Raw genomic sequence first — 23,668 nt, forward strand, 5'->3', positions numbered from 1 at the left:
GGGCTGTATGCACTGCCCTGTTGTAGTTGAGCCTTGGTTGCTGTTGGCATCCCTGGGAGGAACTGACCCCCAGGCCAACTGGCTATGAGGACCCGCTGCAACTACAGCCAAAGAGCTGCTGTGCTGGAGACACCCCTATGGAGCAGGATTTACTCCAGTGGAGCTTTGGTGTTCACCAAGAGCAACACTTGAGTGTGTCACTCGTGGATGTGGTAGGGTTGTAATCCAGAGTGGTCGAGTCTGACCACCAGGTGCACTGTCTCTGGGGCCTCCAGGGAGGTGCACAGTCAGCCTGTGCCAGTGCCTTGCCCAGGGCCACTCAGCATGAGCTACACAGCAAACCGTAGTTGGCTGCTCCTTGTGCTGGGCTTGGAGGTGTCCAGGAGAGGCCAAGCTATGAACCAATGCAGGCTCCCGATAGTGCTGGGCCTGGGGCGACTTATCAAGCTGTATGGGGCACGAGGCTGCTTGTTTGAGAGATTTTAGGAAAGTCCTAAGCATGAGGCTGGAGAGACCACTTGCAGGGAAAAGCCACTGGGAATGGCTTGGATGAGCTTGCAGGTGGGAGGGGCAGTCTCCGTTGATCACGGGGCAGGGCCAAAGGTGTGAGTCAGGTGCTGGCGATTCAAATATGGCGCCTACCTGCTGGCTCTGTGGGGGGAGGACTTGCCAAAGGAGCAATGGCCTCTGCCAGCTCTTCTGCCTGGGAGGAAGCTGCCCCTCCACCTCTTGCCCTGATTTCAGGCAGGTTAGATCCTCCCTAGGTGTCCCAGATTTCTTTCTAGCTGCTGCCCAGCGCTGGAGCTCAGAGGGAGCATGTCTGAGTGAGTCCATGGTCGGGCTCTTTAAGAGGAAAGCCTGGGACTCCTGCAGCCTCCGCCTCCAGCAGTGATGGTTTTCACAGCACAAAGTTGTGGGCACTTCTCTTCCTGGCCCTGGAGCCCTGGGCTGGGAGCCCGATGTGGGGCTGGTACCCCTCCCTCTTCTGGGAAACCTCAACCTCTGTAATTCCCTCCCGGGTTTAGGTAAAATTTTTAAAAAATATATATATCTTTATTGACTTCAGGGAGAGGAAACAAGAGGGAGAGAGAGAGAGAAACATCAATGATGACAGAGTCATTGATCGGCTGCAGCCCACAACCTGGGCATGTGCCCTGACCGGGAATCGAACCCTGATCGCCTGGATCCTAGGTCGACGCTCAACCGCTGAGCCATGCCCGGCCGGGCCCTCCCAGATTTAAACCGCAGCACCAGGTGTGGGCCTGCTGTCGCGTCTCCACGATTCAGTCCTGACCTGCCCACGTCTCCGCCCCTCCTACCGGTCTCGCTGCTTCTTCAGTTCCCTGGTTTTAGGGCTCTGTTCAGCCAGATTTCAGGAAGTTCTGACTGATGGTGGTTCTGTATTTTAGTTGTAATTTTGATGTGGTTGTGGGAGGCTGTGGGTACAGCTGTTGCCTACGCTGCCATCTTGTTTCTCTTTTTTAATCCTCACTTGAGGATGTGTTTTTATTGATTTTTAGAGAGGGAGGAAAGGAGAGAGAAATATCAATGTGAAAGAGAAACATTGATTGGTTGCCTCCCCTATGCGCCCCACTGGGGATCAAACTGAAATTTTTTTGGTGTACAGAATAACAGTCCAACCAACTGAGCAACCTGGCCAGGGAAGATTGCTTCTGAGTGTGTGCCTAGAGATTTTGTAAAGGGCTATGATATCCTTGAGACAACTTAATTTCTATTTTCACCAATATGAGAATAGAACAATAAAAAGTTACATAAGTGTGGGTTGTACCTAAGAACTCTTAATATACTTAACACATTGGTTCAAAACTCCTAATGCATTTATTTATTTGAATAGCTTTATTGATAAATAAACATACCATACAAAGAACCCCTTTAATGTACAGTTCATTGGTTTTCAGTATATTAAAAAGTACTGAACCATCACAATTTATGAACATTTTTGTCGCCTCAAAAAGAAACCCATGTGCTCTTTAATTTCACTCCCCATATCTTTCCATCTACTTCCTCCAAGCCACAATCCTAGGCACCCCTCTAATTTACTTTTTAACTCTATAGATTTCCCTATTCTGGATTTATATGTGAATAGGACAGTATAACATGTCTGTAAAACACTTCTGTTACTTAACATAATTTTCTCAAGGAATATCCATGCACAAGAATGTATGGATACTTCATTTTTTTTTAATTTTTTTTTTAAATTTAAAAATATACCTTTATTGATTTCAGAAAGAGGAAGGGAGAGATACAAACATCAATGATGAGAGAGTCATTGATCGGCTGCCTCCTGCACGCCCCCTACTAGGGATCGAACCTGCAACCCAGGCATGTGCCCTGACCAGGAATTGAACCGCAATCTCCTGGATCATAGGTCAATGCTCATCTGCTGAGCCAGAAACATCAATGATGAGAGAGTCATGGATTGGCTTCCTCCTGCCCGCCCCCGACTAGGGATCGAGCCCGCCACCTGGGCATGTGCCCTCACCGGGAATCGAACCCCTACCGCCTGGATCCTGGGTCGATGCTCAACCGATGAGCCACACCTGGCAGGGCTTATGATGTGTCTTGATGTGGGTTTGTTTGGGACTCTGCACTTCCTGGACTTGTATGTCCATTTCTTTCATCAGGTTAGGGAAGTTTTCTGTTTTCCAAATAGGTTTTCAATTTCTTGCTCTCTCTCTTCTCCTTCCTGAACCCCCATGATGTGAATATTGATATGCCTGAAGTTGTCCCAGAGGCTCCTTATACTTCCCTCATATTTTTGGATTCTTTTTTCTTTTTGCTGTTCTGATTGGGTGTTTTTTGCTTTCCTATATTCCAAATATGCGCCAATTTTATTCTTGGTTTCATCTACTCTGCTGTTGATTCCCTAGAAATTATTCATTTCAGTTAGTGTGTCCTTCATTTTTGACTGTTTTTTTTTATGGTATATTCATGTCTTTATTTATGCCATTGAAATTTTCTAAGTTAAACTACTTTTCACTAAGTTCATTGAGCATCCTTATAATCAGTGTTTTGAATTCTGCATCTAATAGATTGCTTGTCTACATTTTTAGTTCTTTTTCTGGAGTTTTGTTCTATTCATGCATTTGGGATGTGTTCCTTTGTCTCCTCATTTTGGCAGTTTCCCTGAATTTGTTTCTACTTATTAGGTAGAGCTGCTATGTCCCCTGGGCTTGGTAGAGTGGTCTAATGTGATAAGTATTCTATAGGGTCCAGTGGCACAGCCTCCCCACTCATCCCAACTGAGCACTCCAGGTTCCCATCTCCCTGGGGAGGGCTGTGTACACCATCCTGTTATAGTTGAGCCTTGATTGCTATTGGCACATCAATGGGAGGGATTTAACCCGTCAATTGGCTGCAAGGACTGGCTTTGAACACTGTGGAGGATCATCTGTGCAGGGACCCACCCCACAAAGCAGGACTTAAACCAGTAGAAATCTGGTGTCCACTGAGTGTGCCCCGTGAGTGCATCACTGTTTAGGTGGTTGGGTGGTGCTTTGAGGTGGGCTGAAGCTGCCTACCAGGTGCACTGGGTCTGGGGCTTCCCGGGAGGTTCAGACCAAGGTCAGCCACCATCTGTGTTCTGCCAAGGGCCGCCCAGCTTGAGCTACAAAGTGATCTGTAGACCACTGCTACTTGTGGTGGGTTTGGAGGTGCCCAAGAGAAGCCAAGCTGTGAACAATGGCTGGTTGCTACTAGCGTTGGGCATGGGACACTTAACAAGAGGTACTGAGTACACAGAGGCCAGATGATGCTTGTTAGGAAATTTTATATCTGAAGCATGAGCCAAGAAAGGCCATTTGTGCCCAGCCGGCATGGCTTAGTGGTTGAGCATCAACCTATGAACCAGGAGGTCACGGTTTGATTCCCGGTCGGGGCATGTGCCTGGGTTGTGGGCTCATTCCCCAGTGGGAGGCATGCAGGAGGCAGTGGATCAGAAATATGACTCAGTTTATTTCCCTGAGAGCTGAAATGAGGCTCTGCAGGTTGAGATTTAATGTGTGCACACTTACTAGTGACCTTGACTTGTACTTGGTAATTGTGAAGCAAGATATTCTGCTTGTTATGCTAAAGGGGGTGACATTGGATGAGCTGTTGTTTCTATTGGTGGGATGAAACAACTAGATAATGGCAAAAGCCAAAGTATCTATAAAAATCTGTAAATGAGTTTGATTCTTGGCCAGGGTGTTCTCTAATTCTAACATGATTGCCTGGAGTTTAACAGATCTGCTGTTTGTGTCCAGTCTTTGATCACAGATGGCCTGTTTGATCTAAGCCATCTCTGCAGTGGACTCCATCAGGTGTGGCAGAGGCACACTGTCTATAAAGCATATGAACTCCCTGGTCACTCATGTGCTCCCAAGAGATTCCCAAAGTGGTCAATATGTCTAGAAAAGTGATCTCCTTCAAAACAGACTATATTAATGTTTATGAAACACACTTCCTACTATAGGTGGATATACCAGAGACATTTTCAACTCTGTGCTGTAAATACTAGTTTCTCTTCAATGAGGAGAACTATACTTAGACTCTTGGATACCTCTATAGTAAAGGAGTGTGGGGAGAAAGACACTAATGGAATGACTTATTTCAACAAATTCTAGAGCCACTCATTCTTACTTAAAGTAAGCCAATTTTTGCCTGGCTGGGTGTGGCTTAGTGGTTGAGCATTGACCTAGGACCCAGGAGATCGAGGTTAGATACCTGGTCAGGGCACATAGCCAGGTTGTGGGCTCGATCCCCAGTTGGGGGCGTCCAGGAGGCAGCCTATCAGTGACAACTCTCATCACTGATGCTTCTCTCTCTCTTCCTCTCCCTTCCTCTCTGTGAAATCAATAGATGTATTAAAAAAAAGTAAGCCAATTTTTAAGTGTTGTAGGAATAAGTAAGAAAGCAGGGCTGATAAACATGTGACAGCTGTGGCTAAGGGGAATCAGCTCATCATGTATGTTCTGCCACTGATTGTCATCCTTTTAGCTCACAACCTCCTGGTTGCCAAGGATAAATCAACATGAAAATAATAATTCACATGAAACTATCATATATTCAACACATAAAATTTATTCCAATGGTTTATTAGTGTGAAAAAAAAAAAAAAAAAAAGGCTCCTATACTCCTCCCCCCAAAAAGGCGCTTTCTCAGTAAGAAAGGTAGAATATATATAATAGACTAAGGATATCCAGGAATTGTCACAAAACCAGTAGGAAAATCCCAACAAAAACCAAACTTTCATTTTTCAATGTTCCCTTAACACACAACAAATACATTATTAAAAAAGCCCAACTGCATATTAAAAATCCACTTCAACTCACATATAAATCTAACAAGTTTCAAAATGGAAATATAAAATACTATTCACTGATTTAAAGGAAAAAAACGCACTACCTATAATCTTATATATTATTGTTAAATGATGTCACAGAGTTTTCTGAATATTCAGCTCTGATAATAATTAGTAGAAATCCACAGTCCAACAATGTACCTTAAGGAGGCTTGATAAACAAAATATATTTACATTTATAATAACTCATTCATGTTGAAAGTTTTCTAGAACCTTAAACATGGATTAATTTCCATCAAGCTTTCTCATGTTACTCACATTTATATCCCCCAACCCTTTTTTCCTACATGTAAGGATGTGGATCAGTTGAAGTTTTTCCTATGCTGTTTAGATTCAACAGGACTCATCCAGTGAGTCTTTTTATGTCTTCGGAAGGAACTGGGAGAACTGAAGGATTTCCCACATTCTTCACATTTATATGGTTTCTCTCCAGTGTGACTTCTTTCATGTACTTGGAAACCTAGCTGAGAAATAAAAGCTTTACCACAATGTTTACATTCATAGGGTTTCTCTCCAGTATGACTTCTTTCGTGTATTTTTAAGTAACTGTAATCTCTGAAGGCTTTACCACATTGTTTACATTCACAGGGTTTCTCTCCAGTGTGAGTCATTTCATGCCTACGTAATGTACTCGGAAAATAAAATGCTAACCCACACTCCTTACATTGATAAGGTCTATTGCCAACATGTACTTGCATCATGTGTGCTCGAACACCTGATGGATAAATGAAGGCTTTCCCACATTCCTTACACTGATAAGGTCTATTTCCAGCATGCATTTTCAGGTGTGTCCGAAATCCTGATGGATGCATGAAGGCTTTCCCACATTGCTTACATTCATAGGATTTCTCTCCTGTGTGCAGTTTCTCATGTCTCTTTAAGCCTTGGTGATTACTGAGGACTTTCCCACATTCCTTGCATTCATAGGGTTTCTCTCCAGTATGAGTTCCTTTGTGTAATTGTAAAGAATAATAATAAACAAAAGCTTTACCACATTTACATTCATAGGGTTTCTCTCCCTTGTGATTTCTTTCATGTAATTGGAAACCTCGATAACAATTGAAACCTTTACCACATTCCTTACACTCATAGGGTTTCTCTCCCTTGTGACTTCTTACATGTATTTCAAAACCTTGATGAGAGCTGAAAGCTTTCCCACATTTCTTACATTCATAGGGTTTCTCTCCTTTGTGATATCTTTCATGTACTTGAAAACCTCGATGAGAATTGAAAACTTTACCACATTGCTTACATTTATAGTGTTTCTCTCCTGTGTGAATCTTTTCATGTGCTTGAAAAGTATGATGATATCTAAAGACTTTTCCACACTGTTTGCATACATAGGGGTGCTTTCCTTTGTGATAGCTTTGATGTATTTGAAAACCTCGTTGAGAATTGAAAGCTTTACCACATTGCTTACATTCATAGGCTTTCTCTCCTGTGTGAGTCCTTTCATGTGATTGAAAAGCAGGATGATATTTAAAAACCATTCCACATTGTTTACATTTATAAGGTCCATATCCAGTGTGCATTGCCATGTGTCTTCGAAAGCTTGTGAGCCACATGAAGGGTTTCCCACATTCCTCACATTCATATTGTTTTTCTCCTGTGTGAACCCTTCTGTGTATTTGGAAAGATGTGAGAAAACGGAAGGCTTTCCCACATTCCTTACAGTTATAGGTTTTCTCTTCAGTGTGCTTCCTTTGATGTATTTGAAATAAACTTGAAGAAATATAAGCTTTTCCACATACCTTACATTTATATGGCCTCTCTCTGTATTTCAGATACTCATATGGTTTGTGTCCAGTGTGACACCTGATGTGCATATTAAGGGAAAAATAATGCATGAAGACTTTTCCACATGTACTACATTCATGTGGTTTCACTCCAGTAGTTTTCTTATTCAGACTGAGATTTGAGATAACGCTGAAATTTTCTCCATATTGACTACCCTCTTTACTTTCATAGAGTCTTTCTACCATTTGACTTCTGCAAAAAACAAGAAGCACATTATTAATGATTTTTTAAATGACATTTTTCAAACCATTTAATAGGATTTATAGGAAAAGTGTTAAGTTTCCTGTCCTTTCTGAATTCTCTGAATTTGGACATACTGAATGCTTTCCAGGACTTTATCCTTGCAATGATCAAAAGAGTGATATTTAAATATAGGGCTTATTAATACAGTTTCCAAGTAAACTATTTTACAAACAGTGAGTATTTATGTCACGTATAAAGAAAGTATTTCTGGTAAAAAAAAAAATTAAGAATAACTAAATTTGAATCAAGGGTTGTTTGTTTTCTTCTTTTAAAAATTCATAACATACCAGGGTTTTCACATGCAACACTACTTTCTTTTGTGAGTGTGACTCACCTTAGTTTTCTCCCCTGGTTTTTGTACAGATCTTCAATGTCATGATCTTCCCATTTTTTGCCTAAAATGGAAACCCAGAAGAATGATTCCAAAATATTAAAAAGTTATAAAAAATTGGTGATTCTATGTTCATTGTTAGCTATGACCACACCTAGTTTATTTACCAATGTCCTCCTTTTCCACATTCTGCATCTTGGAAAAAAGATGATGAGCAAAAAGTACTTGTTCTCTGACTGACAACTGATGAATGTCCTTGTCCTTACCTATTGAGTCGAGGTTTCTGAAGGTTTCTTTCATCACGTCTCTATACAGTTTCTTCTGTGGAGAATCCAGTAAAGCCCACTCCTCCAGGGTGAAGTTTACAGCCACATCTTCAATGGCCACAGCGTCCTAAAACATCCCAAGTATGTTTGTAGTAGGATGTGTGAGACTGACTGCACATGACATCTATACTCCATTTATAGGAAGCTTACATATAAGATGATTCTATCATCTCCAGACACTTATGCTATGACTTGATCATCAGAAACTTACTCTCTATCCACACTTACTTCCTTATAAATTTAACAGCATGATGAACACATGGAAATGATTTACCCACTTTTACTGTGATAATATTACGTCTTATTTCTCTCTAATGGTGGGGTTCAGAGCATGTTGAGAAGTGACTGAAACACTATACAAATAAAATGATCATTTTAAGACCATCAATACCTCGGGAGAAAAACTCTTCATCTCCTTTCTTATTATCATCACTTACAGCCCTCCATGGGGCAGAGGGTCAAATCTGCATAAAATTTTAATGAATAAAAAAATGAGCGTCTAAGAGACCAGTGGGAATCCAACTTTTAATAAGGTGTAGCTGGCCATTAATCATACCCTAAAGTACTTCAGGCCTTTAGAAGTAGTCAGATACAGCTTGCAAAATTGAAATATTTTTATGAAGTACCGTTTTTGCCTTGCATAATATTTACCACAGATTCAGTTCTGCTTTTCTCTCTCCAATTTGATGGGCTAGAAAATTAATTGGAACTCAGAGTTCAGACACTAGGAAAAAGGCACAACAACTCAGACCACAAAATCCCTACACTCATGTGCCTCAGGGCTGCCTGAAGACAATTTTTGGCAGACATAGGCACACACAGTAACAAATATGTCAGAACACTGTCCTGCACCTTCTTGACCTTGAGGAACAGATTGAGAGTTGCCGACTGCAACTGTGTTCAGTGAAATCCACAAAGGTTTGATGGTGAATTTGCCCACGAGTATAACATATATTGAAAGATTCAGCAATGCTTTCCTTCAAGAGAACATAAAATCTCACTTTTTAAATTGCAGAAGAAACTATTTCCTGAGCAGCCACCCTAGAGGCTGCACTCCCAAGTTCTCTAATTCCCAAGTTCCCAGGTGAAGTAAGGCAGTGTGGTATCTCGAAACCTGAGCACATCTCAAATACCTTAGCTGATGACACCGCACACTGTCAAGAATGTATGGGTTTATTACTTCCATAATTGAGGGTTTATTACTTCTATAATTGAGGTCTGTGGGGAAAGCAAGGCAGGCCTCTCCAGCAATCATGAAATGCGTGAGAAAGCAAGAAGAGATGCCTGGACTTTTTGTAAAACTGAGGTTAGTGGACCGGTTAGAGTTATGAGTCACACATGAGAGCAGAACCTTACAGGACTGAATCTCCTGATACCTTTAAAGGAATGAGCACCAAGGTACTCTTATCACTTTGTGTAGATGTGGGTCAAAGGGGAATGAGAAGGGATAAGACTGGAAAGTTGTCATCTGTCAACCATCAACAACTGGAGTCAGAGAATTCTGGTTGGACATTTAAGGAACTTGGAAGCCATCATTACTGACCTCATAAAAAAGCAAAAAAACCCTTGAAATCAACAACTTTTCTTGGAACTATCAAAGGACTGAGGTCACAATCAAACCATTCTCTTCAACATTGCAAAAGCGAAAATAAAACAGCATTTTAAAATATGGCCCAAATATTCTGCTCTTATCAAGGCCTGTAACACAAAGACAAAAAGAATAAACATCACAAAACACAATATCCATAAACTGTAGAGTAATTACAGAAGATTGAAATGCACGTAATGGGGATATCTGAAGGAAAAGACAAAGAAACAGAAAAAACAGGTAAGTAGTAATCACTGAGATTTTCCTAGAATTAATCATAGTCAGCAAATCATACAATTAAGAAGTTCAGCTGGATAGTGTCATCCCAATATGCAAGGTTTCCGGTTCAATCTTTGGTCAAGGCACATACAAGCAACCAACGAATGCATAAATAAGTAGAACAACAAATCAATGTTTCTCTCTCTCTTGTCCTCTCTAAAATAAATTAAAAAAATTAAAAGCTCAGTGAACACTAAACGTGAAAAACACCAGAAATGCACACCAAGTACATATATCATGTTCAAACTAGAGAAAAACCAAAGATGACAATCTACTGAAAAAAGCCAGAGGGGAAAACATATTTTAGGTATAAAGAAAAAAGATTAGAATTAAATCAGACTTCTTCTCAGAAACCATGCAAACAGAAGAGAGTGGAGTAAAATGTTTAAAGTGTGAAAGAGAAAAAACACACCACTCTCCTAGTTTGGAAAACCAAAAGTTGGTCCATTGAAAAAATTAATAAAATTGATAAACATCCAGTCAAGGTAATTAAGAAAAGAGGGAAGATAGAAATGACTAATATGAGAAGTGAAAGGAGGGTAAATGAACAAGAAAAGGGATTTTATACCAGCCAACATCCATTTCCAGTAATAATCTAGTAATAGAGGGGAATTTTCTCTTCTTGAGAAAGAACATCACAATACCTACTGTTAACATCATGCTTAATATAATGAGAAACTAGATGCTTTTCTGGTTAAGATGAGGAGAAGGGAAAGGTTTCCTCTCACCAGTCCCATTCAGCATAGTACTGGAAGCCCTAGCGAAGTAATAGGAAAGGATATAAAAGGTACACAGATTGAGAAGAATAAAAAATGTCTTTGTTCCATATGACATAACTGTCTATGCAAAACACCTGAAAACCCCTCACAATAACAGAGATAATGCCTGAAATAGCCAGGTTGAAGGATGCACAAGTCAACTGGTTCCCTACAGACATACACAACTATAGTAAACTGACCTTTGACAAATGAGTAAAGGCAATTATAAGAGCAAAGAAAGTCTGAAGTCATGCTGGAAATAATGGATATACACATACCACACACACACACACACACACACGAAAAAAATGAATATAGACACAGAACTTAAACTGCACAAAAATGAACTCAAATAGATCATACATCTAAATGTAAAATGCAAAAGTAAAAACAATTCCTAGAATGTAACATGAGAAAACCTAGGTAACCTTGTGTTTAGTGATACATTTTTAGATAAGAAACCAAAATTTAAAATGAAAAACTCCTGCCCTGACCAAGTGTGTCAGTTGGTTGGAGCATGGTCTGATACACCAAAAGGTTGCATACCTAGGTTGCGTGAGACAAGAACTTTCTGTCAAAACTAGGTAGGATGCTCTTCCTCCTGAGAGCATGCCCGTACCTCCCCCCCTCCTTCCCCCACAGGCATGCATCTCCTAAACTCTAAGGGACCCCATGAGAATTGCAACCAGGGGAACAATGGGCAGTGGCAGCTCTGTCCTGAGCTCACCCTCTGAACCTGTCTCTGAGGCCTCCTTTTTCTGACTTCTCAGTGAGCCAGAGCAGCCCCGCCTAGGCTCTCTCCTGTTTATTTTTCTGTGCTAAGCCTTTCCTTGTTTCACTGTCCCAGCTTTAATAAATGTACTTTCAAAACAAACAAACAAACAAACAAACTAACTAACTAACTAACTAACTCTTACTACATATAGTAAGATCCAGCAATCACAATCCTTGGTATTGACCTACATGAGTTAAAACCTTATGTTTACACAAAAACCTACACATGAATGTTTGTAAGTCCATAATTAGCAAGAATTAGAGTTAAGTGAGATGTCCTTCACGAGGCAAACAGACAATCAGTGGTAAATCCATGCAATGAAATACTGTTCAGTGATAAGAAATGAGCTATTAAGCCATGAAAACACATGGAGGAACCTTGAAAGCACATTAGTAAGAGAAGAAGGCAATCTGACAAGGCTACGCACTGCATGATTCTAAGCATAGGACCTTCTGGGAAAGACAAAACTATGAGCCAATAAAAAGATCTATGGTTGTGAAGGACTTGAGGCTGGAAGGAGAGATGAAACAACAGGTAGGGCTTAAGAAATTTTAGGGAAGTGAAATGGTATGACACAGAAATAAAGGATACATGTCATTAAACATGTGCCCAAACCCACACATCCTACCTATAATACAAGTCAATGCCATTGTAAACAGTGCACTTTAATGTATCATTATTGGTTGAGCAATTGTTACAAATGTACCAGTCATAGAAGATGTAAAAAATAGTGCAAATTGTGTGTATACACACAGGGTTATGTGGGAACACTCTGTACTCTGATCAATTTTTCTGTAAACCTAAAACTGCTCTAAAAAAACCTGAAGTGTAGTAGGAAAAAAAAAAAAGGTGAAGACAGACTCATTACAATTCACCCTAATAACTATGACTGAAATAGTACATTTTTCATTGAACTGATTTGAACTTATTTCTCTAAGCCAGTATGATACCCTATGAGCCTGAGACAGTAAGGGAGGTGAAACTTCCATTGAAAGCCCAGTAAGGGAAGTGAAATTTCCATCGAAAGCCCTGCAGCACTGTGTATTCTAGAACTCCAACATGAATGAGGAGTTTCCTGTTGAGTCCTTGTATTGTGGACCTAGTACATGTAGAACTAAGTGTTACCCTGATTTATAATTTGGGTATCTCTGAGTCAAAAGATTGTTGTAGTTCTTTTACCACAAACGGGCCACTCTTAGACAACCATCAAAATGTATGTGAATACATGCAGATAGGGCCAATTTTTCCCCAGTAGTAAGATGACTGCTTAATGTTTAGTGACTATTGGGACTGGCCCTTTATGAGGAATGTCCCAATTAAGGAATAAAGAGCAGCAACTCTCCACTGAGCACTATCATGTAGGAACGTGCAACCTTGTCCTTAAAGTCTGTGTATTCCCCAGAGCTGTATATCCAGTTAATTCCAAGGAACTCCTGAGGAAACTCTCTGCTGGGGTGAATGGTGGCCTCATCCAACACCACAGCACCTCTTAGTGGACCGAACATAAAAGGGGCTAACTTCCTACAGGTGGCATAAGACAGAGGGCCAAAACTTGGCTCCATCTTGTCACATGGAGGTGTTGGTAAGCGTGCTTACTTGATGGAGTGCTGCTTCCAGGGCCAAAAGCATAATGGGCAGCTGGGCAGATAATCACATGCTCAGTGCTCACAAGAGCCTCTATTTTCAAAGAGAGCTCAGTAGGTAGTCATAGCTGCAGCTCTAATGGTATATAGTGTGGGAAGTTTCTTGCAAAAAAAGCCTACGAAGAACTTAAGACCATCATGTGTACTTCAGAGAAATAAGGCCATAACATGTAATTAAGAGGAATTAAGAAAAATCATTACATTTAAAACTACATCAAAAAGAAAGAACAAAGTTGGAGCTATCTTGCTATCTGGTATCAAACTGTACTACAAGGCTATAGTAATAAAAACAGCATGGTACTGGCAAAAAACCCTACATAGATCAACGGAACAGAATAAAGAGTGCAGAAATAAAGACCGCACTTAGCATCACAGCAACATGAGAAGGCCTCCAGGTCTCTACCCTTGAAGTTATAAGTTGGACAGCTATAATTCAAAGAAGTCTCTGCTCAACACTCAAACACATCTGAGAGATCCATGCATTTAGACATATGAAGATGGGTATCTGGGAGTAAGTAGGGGAGGCTAAGCAGGAAGCAGGAAAATTACAGAGAGGAGAGCCACAGATGCACTCTAGGGCTTGCTGATGCCCAGAGGATGCAAGTGCAGTGAAGGGTTGGGGTGCCATCTTCACTGGGCAGACTGGATGGGCAGAGGCAGCAATCCAGCCTGAGTGTGTGGCTGTCATACATTGAGGCTCAGTCTGGGGTCAGGGGCAGAAAAGTGGTACAAAGGGTAGCTGTGGTGGACCAGCCACCATCACCAGGCAAACAAAGCCACAGACATGGGAATTTGCCCACCCTTACTTTTCTGAGGCACTCCCACCCCCGCCCCCAGCATTATAACCCTCACTTGGCAGATCACAAAGGGGCAGAAACAACATTCCAGCCCAGCCGGGCAAGGCTCAGCAGTTGAGCATTGACCTAGGATCCAGGCGATCAGGGTTCAATTCCCGGTCAGGGCACATGTCCGGATTGCAGGCTGCAGCTGATCAATGACTCTCTCATCATTGATGTTTCTATCTCTCTCTCTCCCTCTCCTTTTCTCTCTCTGAAATCAATAAAGATATACTTTAAAAAAAAGAAAAAAAGGGAAGAAACAACATTCCAGCCTAAGCAATCTGGAAACTCAGTGATTGAACCCACTGGAAATAATAGAGCCAAAGACACACAAACCTGATTTGCCCTGCCCACCTCTCCCACACCCATCATGGTGGATCCTGGTAGAGATAGCTGTGACACATAACACAGTGTAGGGTGGCTGGCAGCTTCTGGTTGCAGGAAATTGATGCTGGGAACACACAGGCCATGACCCCATCAGCAACTGGACTGTAAAGAGGACATTTACCACCTCAGGCTTTTCCACTGTTGAGGCAACACCACCCCACAGATATCCCAGAGGTCCAAGTAGCAAACAAAAACTTGCACTATAGCACCACCTACTCAGTATGCTAAGTAAAATAAGCTGGTCAGAGAAAGACAAATACCATATGATTTCACTTATATGTGGAATCTAATGAACAAAATAAACAAAATAGAAATGGACTCATAGATACAGAGAACAGACAGACAGTGGTCAGAGGGGAGGGGCATCTGGGGTTCTGGGTAAAAAAGGTGAAGGGATTAACGAAAAGAAACAAAAGAGCTGAGGCACAGACGACAGTATGGTGATTACTAGAGGGAAATGGGAGTTGGTGCAGGTAGAAGGTAAGTGGGGATAAATGGTGATGGAAGACTTGACTTGGGGTTGTGAACACACAATACAACATACAGATGATGCATTACAGACTTGTACACTTGAAACATATATAATTTTATTAACCAATGTTACCCCAATAAATTCATATAAAAACAACAACAACAAAACTCACCTCTACTTACCAACCTGCTAAAGAGTTAAAATACACAAGTACTTAAAAATAGATTTCATTCCATCAAATGCCCAGGGAGAGAAATAATCCACTATCCATCATAAATAGCCAAGGTAACAAGTAGTTTAGGAAAAAAAAAAAAATCTCCAGAAAATAAAGACATGGAACACTGTGACTTAAATGACAGAGAATTCAAGATTGCAGTTCTCAAAAAACTTGACAAGATACAAGAAAACTCAGAAAGTCAGTTCAGTGAGCTCAGGAATAAAATCAACAAACAAAAGGAGTACTTTACCAAAGAGATTGAAACTATAAAAAGAAAAACAGAAAATCTAGAGCTGAAGAACCCAATAAATGACATGAAAAATAAATTACAGAGCTTAGAAAATAGAGCAGACAAGATGGAGGAAAGAATTAGTAACATTGATGACAGAAATCTAGAAATGACTCAGAAGAAGAGAGATAATTGAGAGTAAAAAAGAAAGAACCAGACAAGAACGATTTGATTCCACTTAGAAAGAGCAATATAAGAAAGGGTATACCAGAAGGAAAAAAGAGGGAGAAGAGAACAGAAAGACTATTCAAAAATCAATGAGGCCTTGGCTGGTGTGGCTTAGTGGTTACACCAAAGGGTTTTGGGTTCGATTCCCAGTCAAGGGCACGTACCTGGGTTGCAGGTTCCATCCCGGGCCCGGTCAGCACATTTGGGAGGCAACCAATCCATGTCTATCTCTCACATAGATGTTTCTTTCTTTCTCTTTCCCTCCCTCACTCTCCCTCCCTCTCTCTCTAAAAATCAATGGAAAAAAATATCCTTGGGTGAAGATTAACAGTAACAACAAATAAATCAATGAGAATTTCCCAAACCTAGAGAAAGAAATGGACTGGACCCTTGGATCCAAGCAGCTAACAGAACATCTAATTATCTCAATGCAAAAAAGACCTTCTATAAGACACACATTAAAACTGTCAAAAATTAATGACAAAGAGTTCTCAAGTCAGCCAGGCAAAAGAAGACAGTAATCAGAAAGAAAACCCAATTCATTATATTATCCCTGAATTCTTCAGCAAAAACCCTACAAGCTAGGAGAAAGTAGAATCAAATATTCAAAATACTGAAAGAGAGAAATCATCAGCCAAGAATAATTATACAGCAAAGTTATCTTTTAATCTTTTTAAAACTATTAAAAAATATATATCTTTATTGATTTCAGAGAGAGGAAGGGAGAGGGAGAGAGAGATAGAAATATCCCCTGCTGGGGATCAAGCCCACAACCTGGGCATGTGCCCTGAACAGGAATTGAACCTCAATCTCCAGGATCATAGGTGGGTGCTCAACCGCTGAGCCATGCTGGCCAGGTGCAAAGTTATCTTTTAGATATGAAGGAGAAACAAATGCTTTTCCAGACAAACAGAAGCTGAGGGAGTTTACCAACACAAGTTCTACATTACAAGAAATGCTGAACGAAGCTCTTCAATCTGAAATAAAAAGATAGGAAGGTCTACACACTGAAGGGTCCCAGGTTTGATTTCGGCTAAGGACAGGTACCTCGTACCTCAGTTGCAGGCTCTATCCCGGCCCAGGTCAGGGCACATGAGGGAGGAGGCAACCAATCAATATGTCTCTTTCACATGGATGTTTCTTTCTTCCCTCCCTCCCTCCCTCCCTCCCTCCCTCCCTCCCTCCCTCCCTCCCTCCCTCCCTCCCTCCCTCCCTCTCTCTCTCACACACACACACACACACACACACACACACACACACTCACGCTCTCACTCTCTCTGTCTCTCTCCCTCCCTCCTGCTCTCTCTGAAAAGCAATGGAAAAAATATCCTCGGGTGAGGATTAAAAAATAATAATAATAATAAAATAAATTACATAAGCCCAATGTTTGAACAATACAGCAAAATCACTCAAGGCCAGGGATAATGTGTGTGTGTGTGGGGGGGAACTGTAACTCACTTTTATTAGTTAAACCAGAAAAGCCCAAGTATCTGTTCCATTCAGAAAAAAAGGTGTCAGTTAATTACTATTCCATGGCAAGACATTGTTTTATAATAATCACTCTTGAACACGTCTGCTCTGCAAGTCAAAGCTCTGGAATTTCATTTCAAAGCACCCAAGAGTAAACAACAGACCTCAGAAATTTACTACACATGCTGAAGGGAAGAAAACAGTGAAACCAGAATTTTTAACAAATGAATTGGTAATACTGGAAAATTTCCCCCCTGAAATTCACCATTCTCTTGCCTGTTTGGAACTATAGAGTGTCCCCAAAAATGTATACACACACTTTGAATAATTATAAAGGTAGTGTTTATTAAAATACATTTCATTTTCAAAATTGAGCTATCAGCTGTTAAACATGTATACATTTTGGGGGGACAGCCTGTATTTTTATACTTTAAGCTCTACTGATAAATACATTCCACCCCCATTAAAAAACGAAAACTTAAATCAATAAATCTTATCACGGTGACAAACCCAGGGAGGAGCAGTGTTAACAGGACAGATCATCCAGGAAAGATTTCAAAAAAATCTCCACCTAAAGGACTTCCCACTAGATCCTGGGGAAGAGGAAGGGGGGATTTCATACAACGTATTCCTGGTGGTTTTTCTCCCATCTCCTCTCACGTAAAATATTCACAGACCAAAAAATACATCTTTAAGAAACAGCCATTCATGACTGTGGAAAAAAAGATAAAAAAGAAAAATATTGGGACTGTTTCAGATGCACCACGGATGACAAATAGTGGATAATGACACTGAGTCAGAGAGGGGAAGTGCATTTGGGAGCGAGGGGAAGGATCTGGAAATTTAGGGATTTATTGCTAGCCCCAGGGGGAGCCTGGCTAGGGGAACAGGGTCATGGATTTGACACCCTGTTCCCCCAACATCTGCAAAACTCAGGGGGGAAAAACACCCCACAAGTGCTAACGGTGAGAAAGGAGAGATTCACACACCACAGCTCCTCCCACAAACTCCGTAGCCGGAGTTACGACTGTCCCCTTATGACCCTCGCCGTCACGGCACGTCTGGGGAGACGCGGGGCATTCCAGGCCAGGCCGAGCGCGTCGCGTGGAGACGGGAAAAGGACGCCCCAGGTCCCGGCTGCCGGCCCAGCCCCCGCGCGGCGAGCCAGAAACGACGGGTCCTCGCGGCGGCCCGGGGCCCTCAGGTGGGCGCACTCGGACCTGACAGCCGGGAGGCCGGTCCGCCAGGCGGCTCCGGCGCTTCCGACCGGCACCATACCTCCATCTCCGTACCCTGCCCGCACACTCACCATTTCCAGGCTTCCTGAGTCTCCCTGAGTCCTACCTACCGCTCACACGCCCGGAGCAGGTCACAGCGCGACTGAGACGGTGGCAGAGGCACCTGGGACCGTGCAAGGCAGCCCCGGGGCGAGCTGTAGCGTTGCGGAGGGCGAAGCGACGCCCAAGCCCGTGCGGGACGTAGCCCCACCCCTCTGTCTCAGAGGGGCCTGTGATTGGGCAATTTGTAAGGCCGCGCCCCCGCGTGCCTGAGTGACAACCGCAGGGAGGACCTGTGGCTTAGCAGAACTAGCTTAGGTCTGAGGCCCGGGGCGAGTGCGCGTCCCCTCACCCCTACCCTCATCCTACCCCACCTACGTTTGCTTTTAAACGGAACTTTTTCCAGGCCCGCGGCGGACTCCTTTGTCTTTCCCACAGCTGTGTGAGAAGGCGTGGTCAGAGGTGTGCGCAGAGAATTCCCGGTTCCCTTTCAAGATGGAGCGAGTACGAACGAGTAGGTTAGGCCAGGCCACCCTGGAAACAAGAGGGTCCGAAGTCTTGCAGGGGACCAAGGGTTTGGCGTGAGGCTGCGACCTCACTCATGCAACTGTGACCCTTTAGAAAAAGACAATCTGACCTCCTGTAATAGAGTCTGGCTCCATTTCAGTCTTTTCTCCTTGGAAGCCTTGAACCTTCCACCCATCCCTGCCCCACCTCCTCTCATTTGGTCCGTAAGAGAAAGAATCCCAGGGCACCTGGCCCTGGCGGCGCTCTTCTCAATCTTACCGCAAGGTGTGAGATGTGTTCATTACATTCTCACGTGTATGTTTGACACTAAAGGAAATTTATTTTAGGTCAGTTTCTCCGTGTGTCCCTAGAAAACTTCAAAATATAAACGGATTTAATATCCCTAATGTTTAATTCCTGGTATAAGCAAAACTATTATAAATCGTCATGTAACTTTGCGATACACTTGAAAACTTTCTCAGTTTACAAAGATTACGAGATGATTTGATATACATATACTGCATTGTACAATTTAACTATCACTATCAGTCTTCCCATCTTCCTCCTCCAATCCCCTGGACAATTACTAATCTACCTTCTGTCTAATACATGGTCTTCATGACTGACTTCACTCACTTAGCATAATTTTTTTTCAAGGCACATCCCAGTTGTAGGTTGTATCAATACTTCATTTGTTTTTATGTTTGAAGAATATTCCATTGTATCCACCAAAAATCAGTATTGAGCAGGTGTTTGTTATCGCCCTGGGTTCTTGTGATCTCCCAGGATAGAAATCAAAAGACATCACCAAAACCAATATACAATTTTGGCTGGGAATTAACACAAGGTCTTCTGCATGGCAGGTGATAATTCTACCACTAAGCCATCTGGGTTTTAAGGAAATTCCAAGGTAGAAATTAACGTAGTTTACCACAAGAATTAGGACTCAGGTGAAGGTTTATTAAATAGCTCTTGTGCCAAGGGAGACAACATTTAAAGGGAAAAGGAGAAATGTTGCTCTCTGAACAAAAGCCAGGGAACAGTTTTAAGGATCTTGAAGCAGGAAAGATAACATCTAAGTGTGATGTTTAAGTATATAGATAGAGGTAGGGAATTTGGGGGCCTGCCAGTGGAACTACAAGCTTCTTCAGGGATGGCATACCTTATTAGCACATTAAATCTCCATTTAGGGATGTGTTTTTTAGCACTTAAATGAGGGAGGTTCACCGGAAAAAAGTCTTGTTTGCTAGATCACATGCTGACTGAAAGGCACAAAATTTAAGGCCATCAAAGTAAATCTTGTAGACGGCAATGTCTTCAGTCTAGTGGCTAATTGGCTGTAAAAAGAAGGGAAAATAGAAGAGATTCCAAGATGGTGGCAGATTAAGGGAAAGCTTCACTGACACTCTTCCTGGACCAAACTGGAATTACAACTAAGATATAGAAAACCCATCCTGAATAATCAACTAAAGATTAGCTGGAGAGCACCCTCATAGCCAAGGACAAAAAGCGGAGATGGCACAGAAACTGGTAGGAAGTGTGAAGGTGTGAGAGGGCTGGCTGGCCTCCCACAGACAGTAGCTGAAGGTCTGGAGGGATATCTCAGCTATGGGGGGTTCTCACTAACTTTGGGGCGTAAACCCCAAGCTGTGCTTCCCAGCCCAGAGCACCAGAACTGAGAAGGGTGCCCATATAACATCTGGCTGTGAAAAGCAGCAGGGTTTCTGTCTGCTAGGGAGAGACAGCAGGGTGTGCAGGCACCCTCTTAAAGGGCCAATGCACAATATTTCATATGTAGCCACTGAACTGGGGCTTTAGCAGAGTGGATTAAAGCTGTGGGAGGAGAATCCAGGGTTCGGGATCTCTGGAGATAGAGCTGGGATTCCTGTGATGAGTCATTCCCCCAGAGTGCAGCAGACCTCTTTCTCAGGCAGACCTTCATCATCCAGGTAGCTTTTGCCTGGAGGGGAAGCAATTGTCCCACCCTGTGGAGTTTACACTTTGCTGTGGTCTATAGTCTGAGGCTCATTAAGGGACTAACAATCAGCCTGGAGGCAAAGGTGGATCTCTGGATGCTTTGAGTCTTTGCCTGATCGGCTTCTGGAACTGGGGCTAGGAAAAGCAGACTTTGGTAGGCATCTTGGTCCTTTCTAAACACACCCAGCCCCAGCAGAGGGAGCCATAAGCTGTGGGTTGTTGATAGCTCCAAACAGGGTACTCATGGCCAGTCACAAATAGCCTCTGACATTGGCCTGCTCCAGAGACCCTCCAAAGAGAATGGGAGGCCTAAAGATCTACTTAATACATAGAAACAAACCCAAACAGGCAGCCGACCCCCCAAAAAACAAAACCAACAAATCCCAAATGAAAGAACAAAAGAATTCTCCAGAAGAAGAGCTAAATGAAATGGAGATAAGCAATCTATCAGATACAGAGTTTAGAATACTGATGGTAAGGATACTCAACAGCATGAGAAAATATATGGAAACTATGAAGGAAATTAAGAATAACATAGCAGAAATAAAGACCACACTGGAAGGAATAAACAGCAGATTAGTGGAAGCTCAGGATTGGATCAGCGAATTAGAAGACAGGGTAGGAAAAAATCACTTAATCAAAGATCCAAAAGGAAAAAACAATTAAAAAACAGGAGGACAACTTAAGGGAGCTGTGAGTCAACATGAAATGTAACAATATTTGCATTATAGGAATGCCAGAAAGGGAAGAAAGTAAGCAAGGGATAGAGAACCTGTTTGAAGAAATAATGGCAGAAAACTTTCCTAATCTGGTGAAGGAAAAAGTCACACATGTTCAGGAGGCACAGTGAGTCCCAAGCAAGAAGAACCCAAAGAGGCCCATGCCCAGACACATCATAATTAAAATGCCAAAAATTCAAGACAGAGATAATCTTAAAGCCAGTAAGAGAAAAGCAATCTGTTACCTACGAAGGAGCTCCCAGAAGGCTGTCTGCTGAATTCTCATCAGAAACTCTACAGGCTAGAAGGGAATGGCATGAAGTATTCAAGGTAATGCAAAACAAGGATCTGAAACCAAGACTACTCTATCCAGCAAGGCTATCATTCAAAACAGATGGTGAAATAAAGAGCTCCCCAGACAAAAAAAGGCTAAAGGAGTTTATCACCACCAAACCAGTATTGCAAGAAATGTTAAAGGGACTGCTGTAATAAGAAGCTGAAATAGAAAGAGAAACATAGGCACAAAGAAATAAAATGGCAGTAAATCAGTACCTACCAATAATAACCTTAAATGTAAATGGATTAAATGATCCAACAAAAAGACATAGGGTAGCTGAATGAATTAGAAAACATGGCCCAAATATATACTGTCTATAACAGAGACTCACCTCAGAACAAAAGACTCACACAAGATGAGTGAAGAAATGGAAAAAATTTGTCCATGCAAATGGAAATGAGAAAAAGCTGGGGTAGCAGTACTCATTTCTGACAAAATAGACTTCAAAATGAAGACCATAACAAGAGAAAAGAAAGGTCACCACATAATACTAAAGGGATCAACCCAACAAGAGGATATAACTCTGGTAAACATATATGCACCCAATATAGGAGCACCTAAGTATATATTAAAAAAAACTTCTGGAGGACTTTAAGGGAGAGATCGACAGCAATACAGTCATAGTAGGGGCTTTAATATCATACTGACTTCACTGGATAGATCTTCCAGACAAAAAATCAACAAGGAAACAGTGACTCTAAGTGACATACTAGGTCAGATGGATTTAATTGACATTTACAGAACATTTCACCCCAAGCTGCAGAATATACATTCTTCTCAAGTGCACACGTGTCATTCTCCAAGACAGACCACATGTTAGGACACAAAACAAGTCTCCACAAGTTCAAGAAGATTGAAATCATATCAAGCATCTTCTCGGACATTTACACCATAGAATACTATGCAGCTGTAAAAATGAAGGATCCCTTACCCTTTGAGATAGCACAGCATGGTGAGGCCTGGAGAGTATTATAATAAGTGAAATAAGCCAGTCAGAGAAAGACAAGTATCACATCATCTCACCTATGTGTGGAATCTAATGAACAAAATAAACTGACAAACAAAAGAGGTCCAGAGACATAGAAGCATAGAACAAACTGAATCTCAGAGGGAAGGGGAGAGACAGAGGAGGGAAGAGATTAACCAAAGAATGTATGTGCATATATGCATAATCCATGGGCACAGACAATAGTGTGGTGAAGGCCTGGGGAGGGGGCAGGAGTGGGGTGGAGGGGGTCAATAGGGGGAAGAAAGGGGACATCTGTAATACTTTCAACAATTTTTTTTTTTAAAAAGTCACCTGTATGATCACCAAAGGTTACAACCTCTGAAGCAACAGAGTTAAGGAAAAGACACCAACTTCTGAACACAATGTTCTTCCAAAAGATACTGGAAAACAAACACACACACACAAATGAACCCCTGCAACTATGGAGGATCCCCAACCATCATCATCATCATCTGCTCCTGACATCCAACTATCAAACTGTCATGGTTCGATAATTCGGGATCATTCGAAGCAGATGATTCTCCTGATGTGCTGTCATAAGGTCAGTAGCAGTCTAATGCAATATCACAATGCTTACATCATTCACCTCATTTCATCTCATCATGTAGGCATTTTGTCATCTCACATCATCACAAGAGTCACTACAGCACAATAAGTTATTTAGAGAGGCCACATTCCCATAACTTTTTTTACAGTATATCCTATAATTGTTCTATTTTATTAGTTGTTGTTAATGCCTTACTATACCTAATTTATAAATAAACTTATCAAAGGTATATATGTACAGGAAAAACATTAGTAAACATATATGCAGTTTGGTATTATCCATGGTTTCCGATATCCACTGGGAGTCTAGGAACATTTACCTTGCAGATAAGGAGGGACTACTGTACTAAAA

General features: G+C 41.8%; 1 protein-coding gene across 3 annotated transcripts; it reads right to left on the minus strand.

Annotated features, from left to right (window-relative positions):
* Positions 1–1,305: 1,305 nt before the first annotated feature.
* Positions 1,306–18,416, minus strand: LOC308555803 (uncharacterized protein). 3 transcript variants are annotated; one of them, XM_081134405.1, is made up of 4 exons: positions 18,254–18,416; positions 8,000–8,126; positions 7,737–7,797; positions 1,306–7,351 (listed from the first exon to the last, which is right to left on the minus strand). In XM_081134405.1, the coding sequence occupies exons 1-4, from the start codon at positions 18,254–18,256 to the stop codon at positions 5,665–5,667; spliced, it is 1,878 nt and encodes a 625-aa protein (XP_080990531.1). In that variant the 5' UTR covers positions 18,257–18,416; the 3' UTR covers positions 1,306–5,664. The 3 variants fall into 3 exon arrangements, with proteins under 3 accessions (XP_080990531.1, XP_080990533.1, XP_080990532.1); XM_081134407.1 differs by lacking the exon at positions 8,000–8,126; XM_081134406.1 differs by lacking the exons at positions 8,000–8,126; positions 18,254–18,416 and adding an exon at positions 7,901–7,966.
* Positions 18,417–23,668: the final 5,252 nt, after the last annotated feature.

This window comes from Miniopterus schreibersii (genome assembly GCF_964146895.1).
Source record: "Miniopterus schreibersii genome assembly, chromosome: 4".
NCBI lineage: Eukaryota > Metazoa > Chordata > Mammalia > Chiroptera > Miniopteridae > Miniopterus > Miniopterus schreibersii.

Coding starts and splice junctions, on each gene's coding strand:
- LOC308555803 (XM_081134405.1), bottom strand. Junction 7,798..7,999: donor CAGAAACCTCGACTCAATAG/GTAAGGACAAGG, acceptor TTTCCATTTTAG/GCAAAAAATGGGAAGATCAT. Junction 7,352..7,736: donor AACCAGGGGAGAAAACTAAG/GTGAGTCACACT, acceptor TGTTTTTTGCAG/AAGTCAAATGGTAGAAAGAC.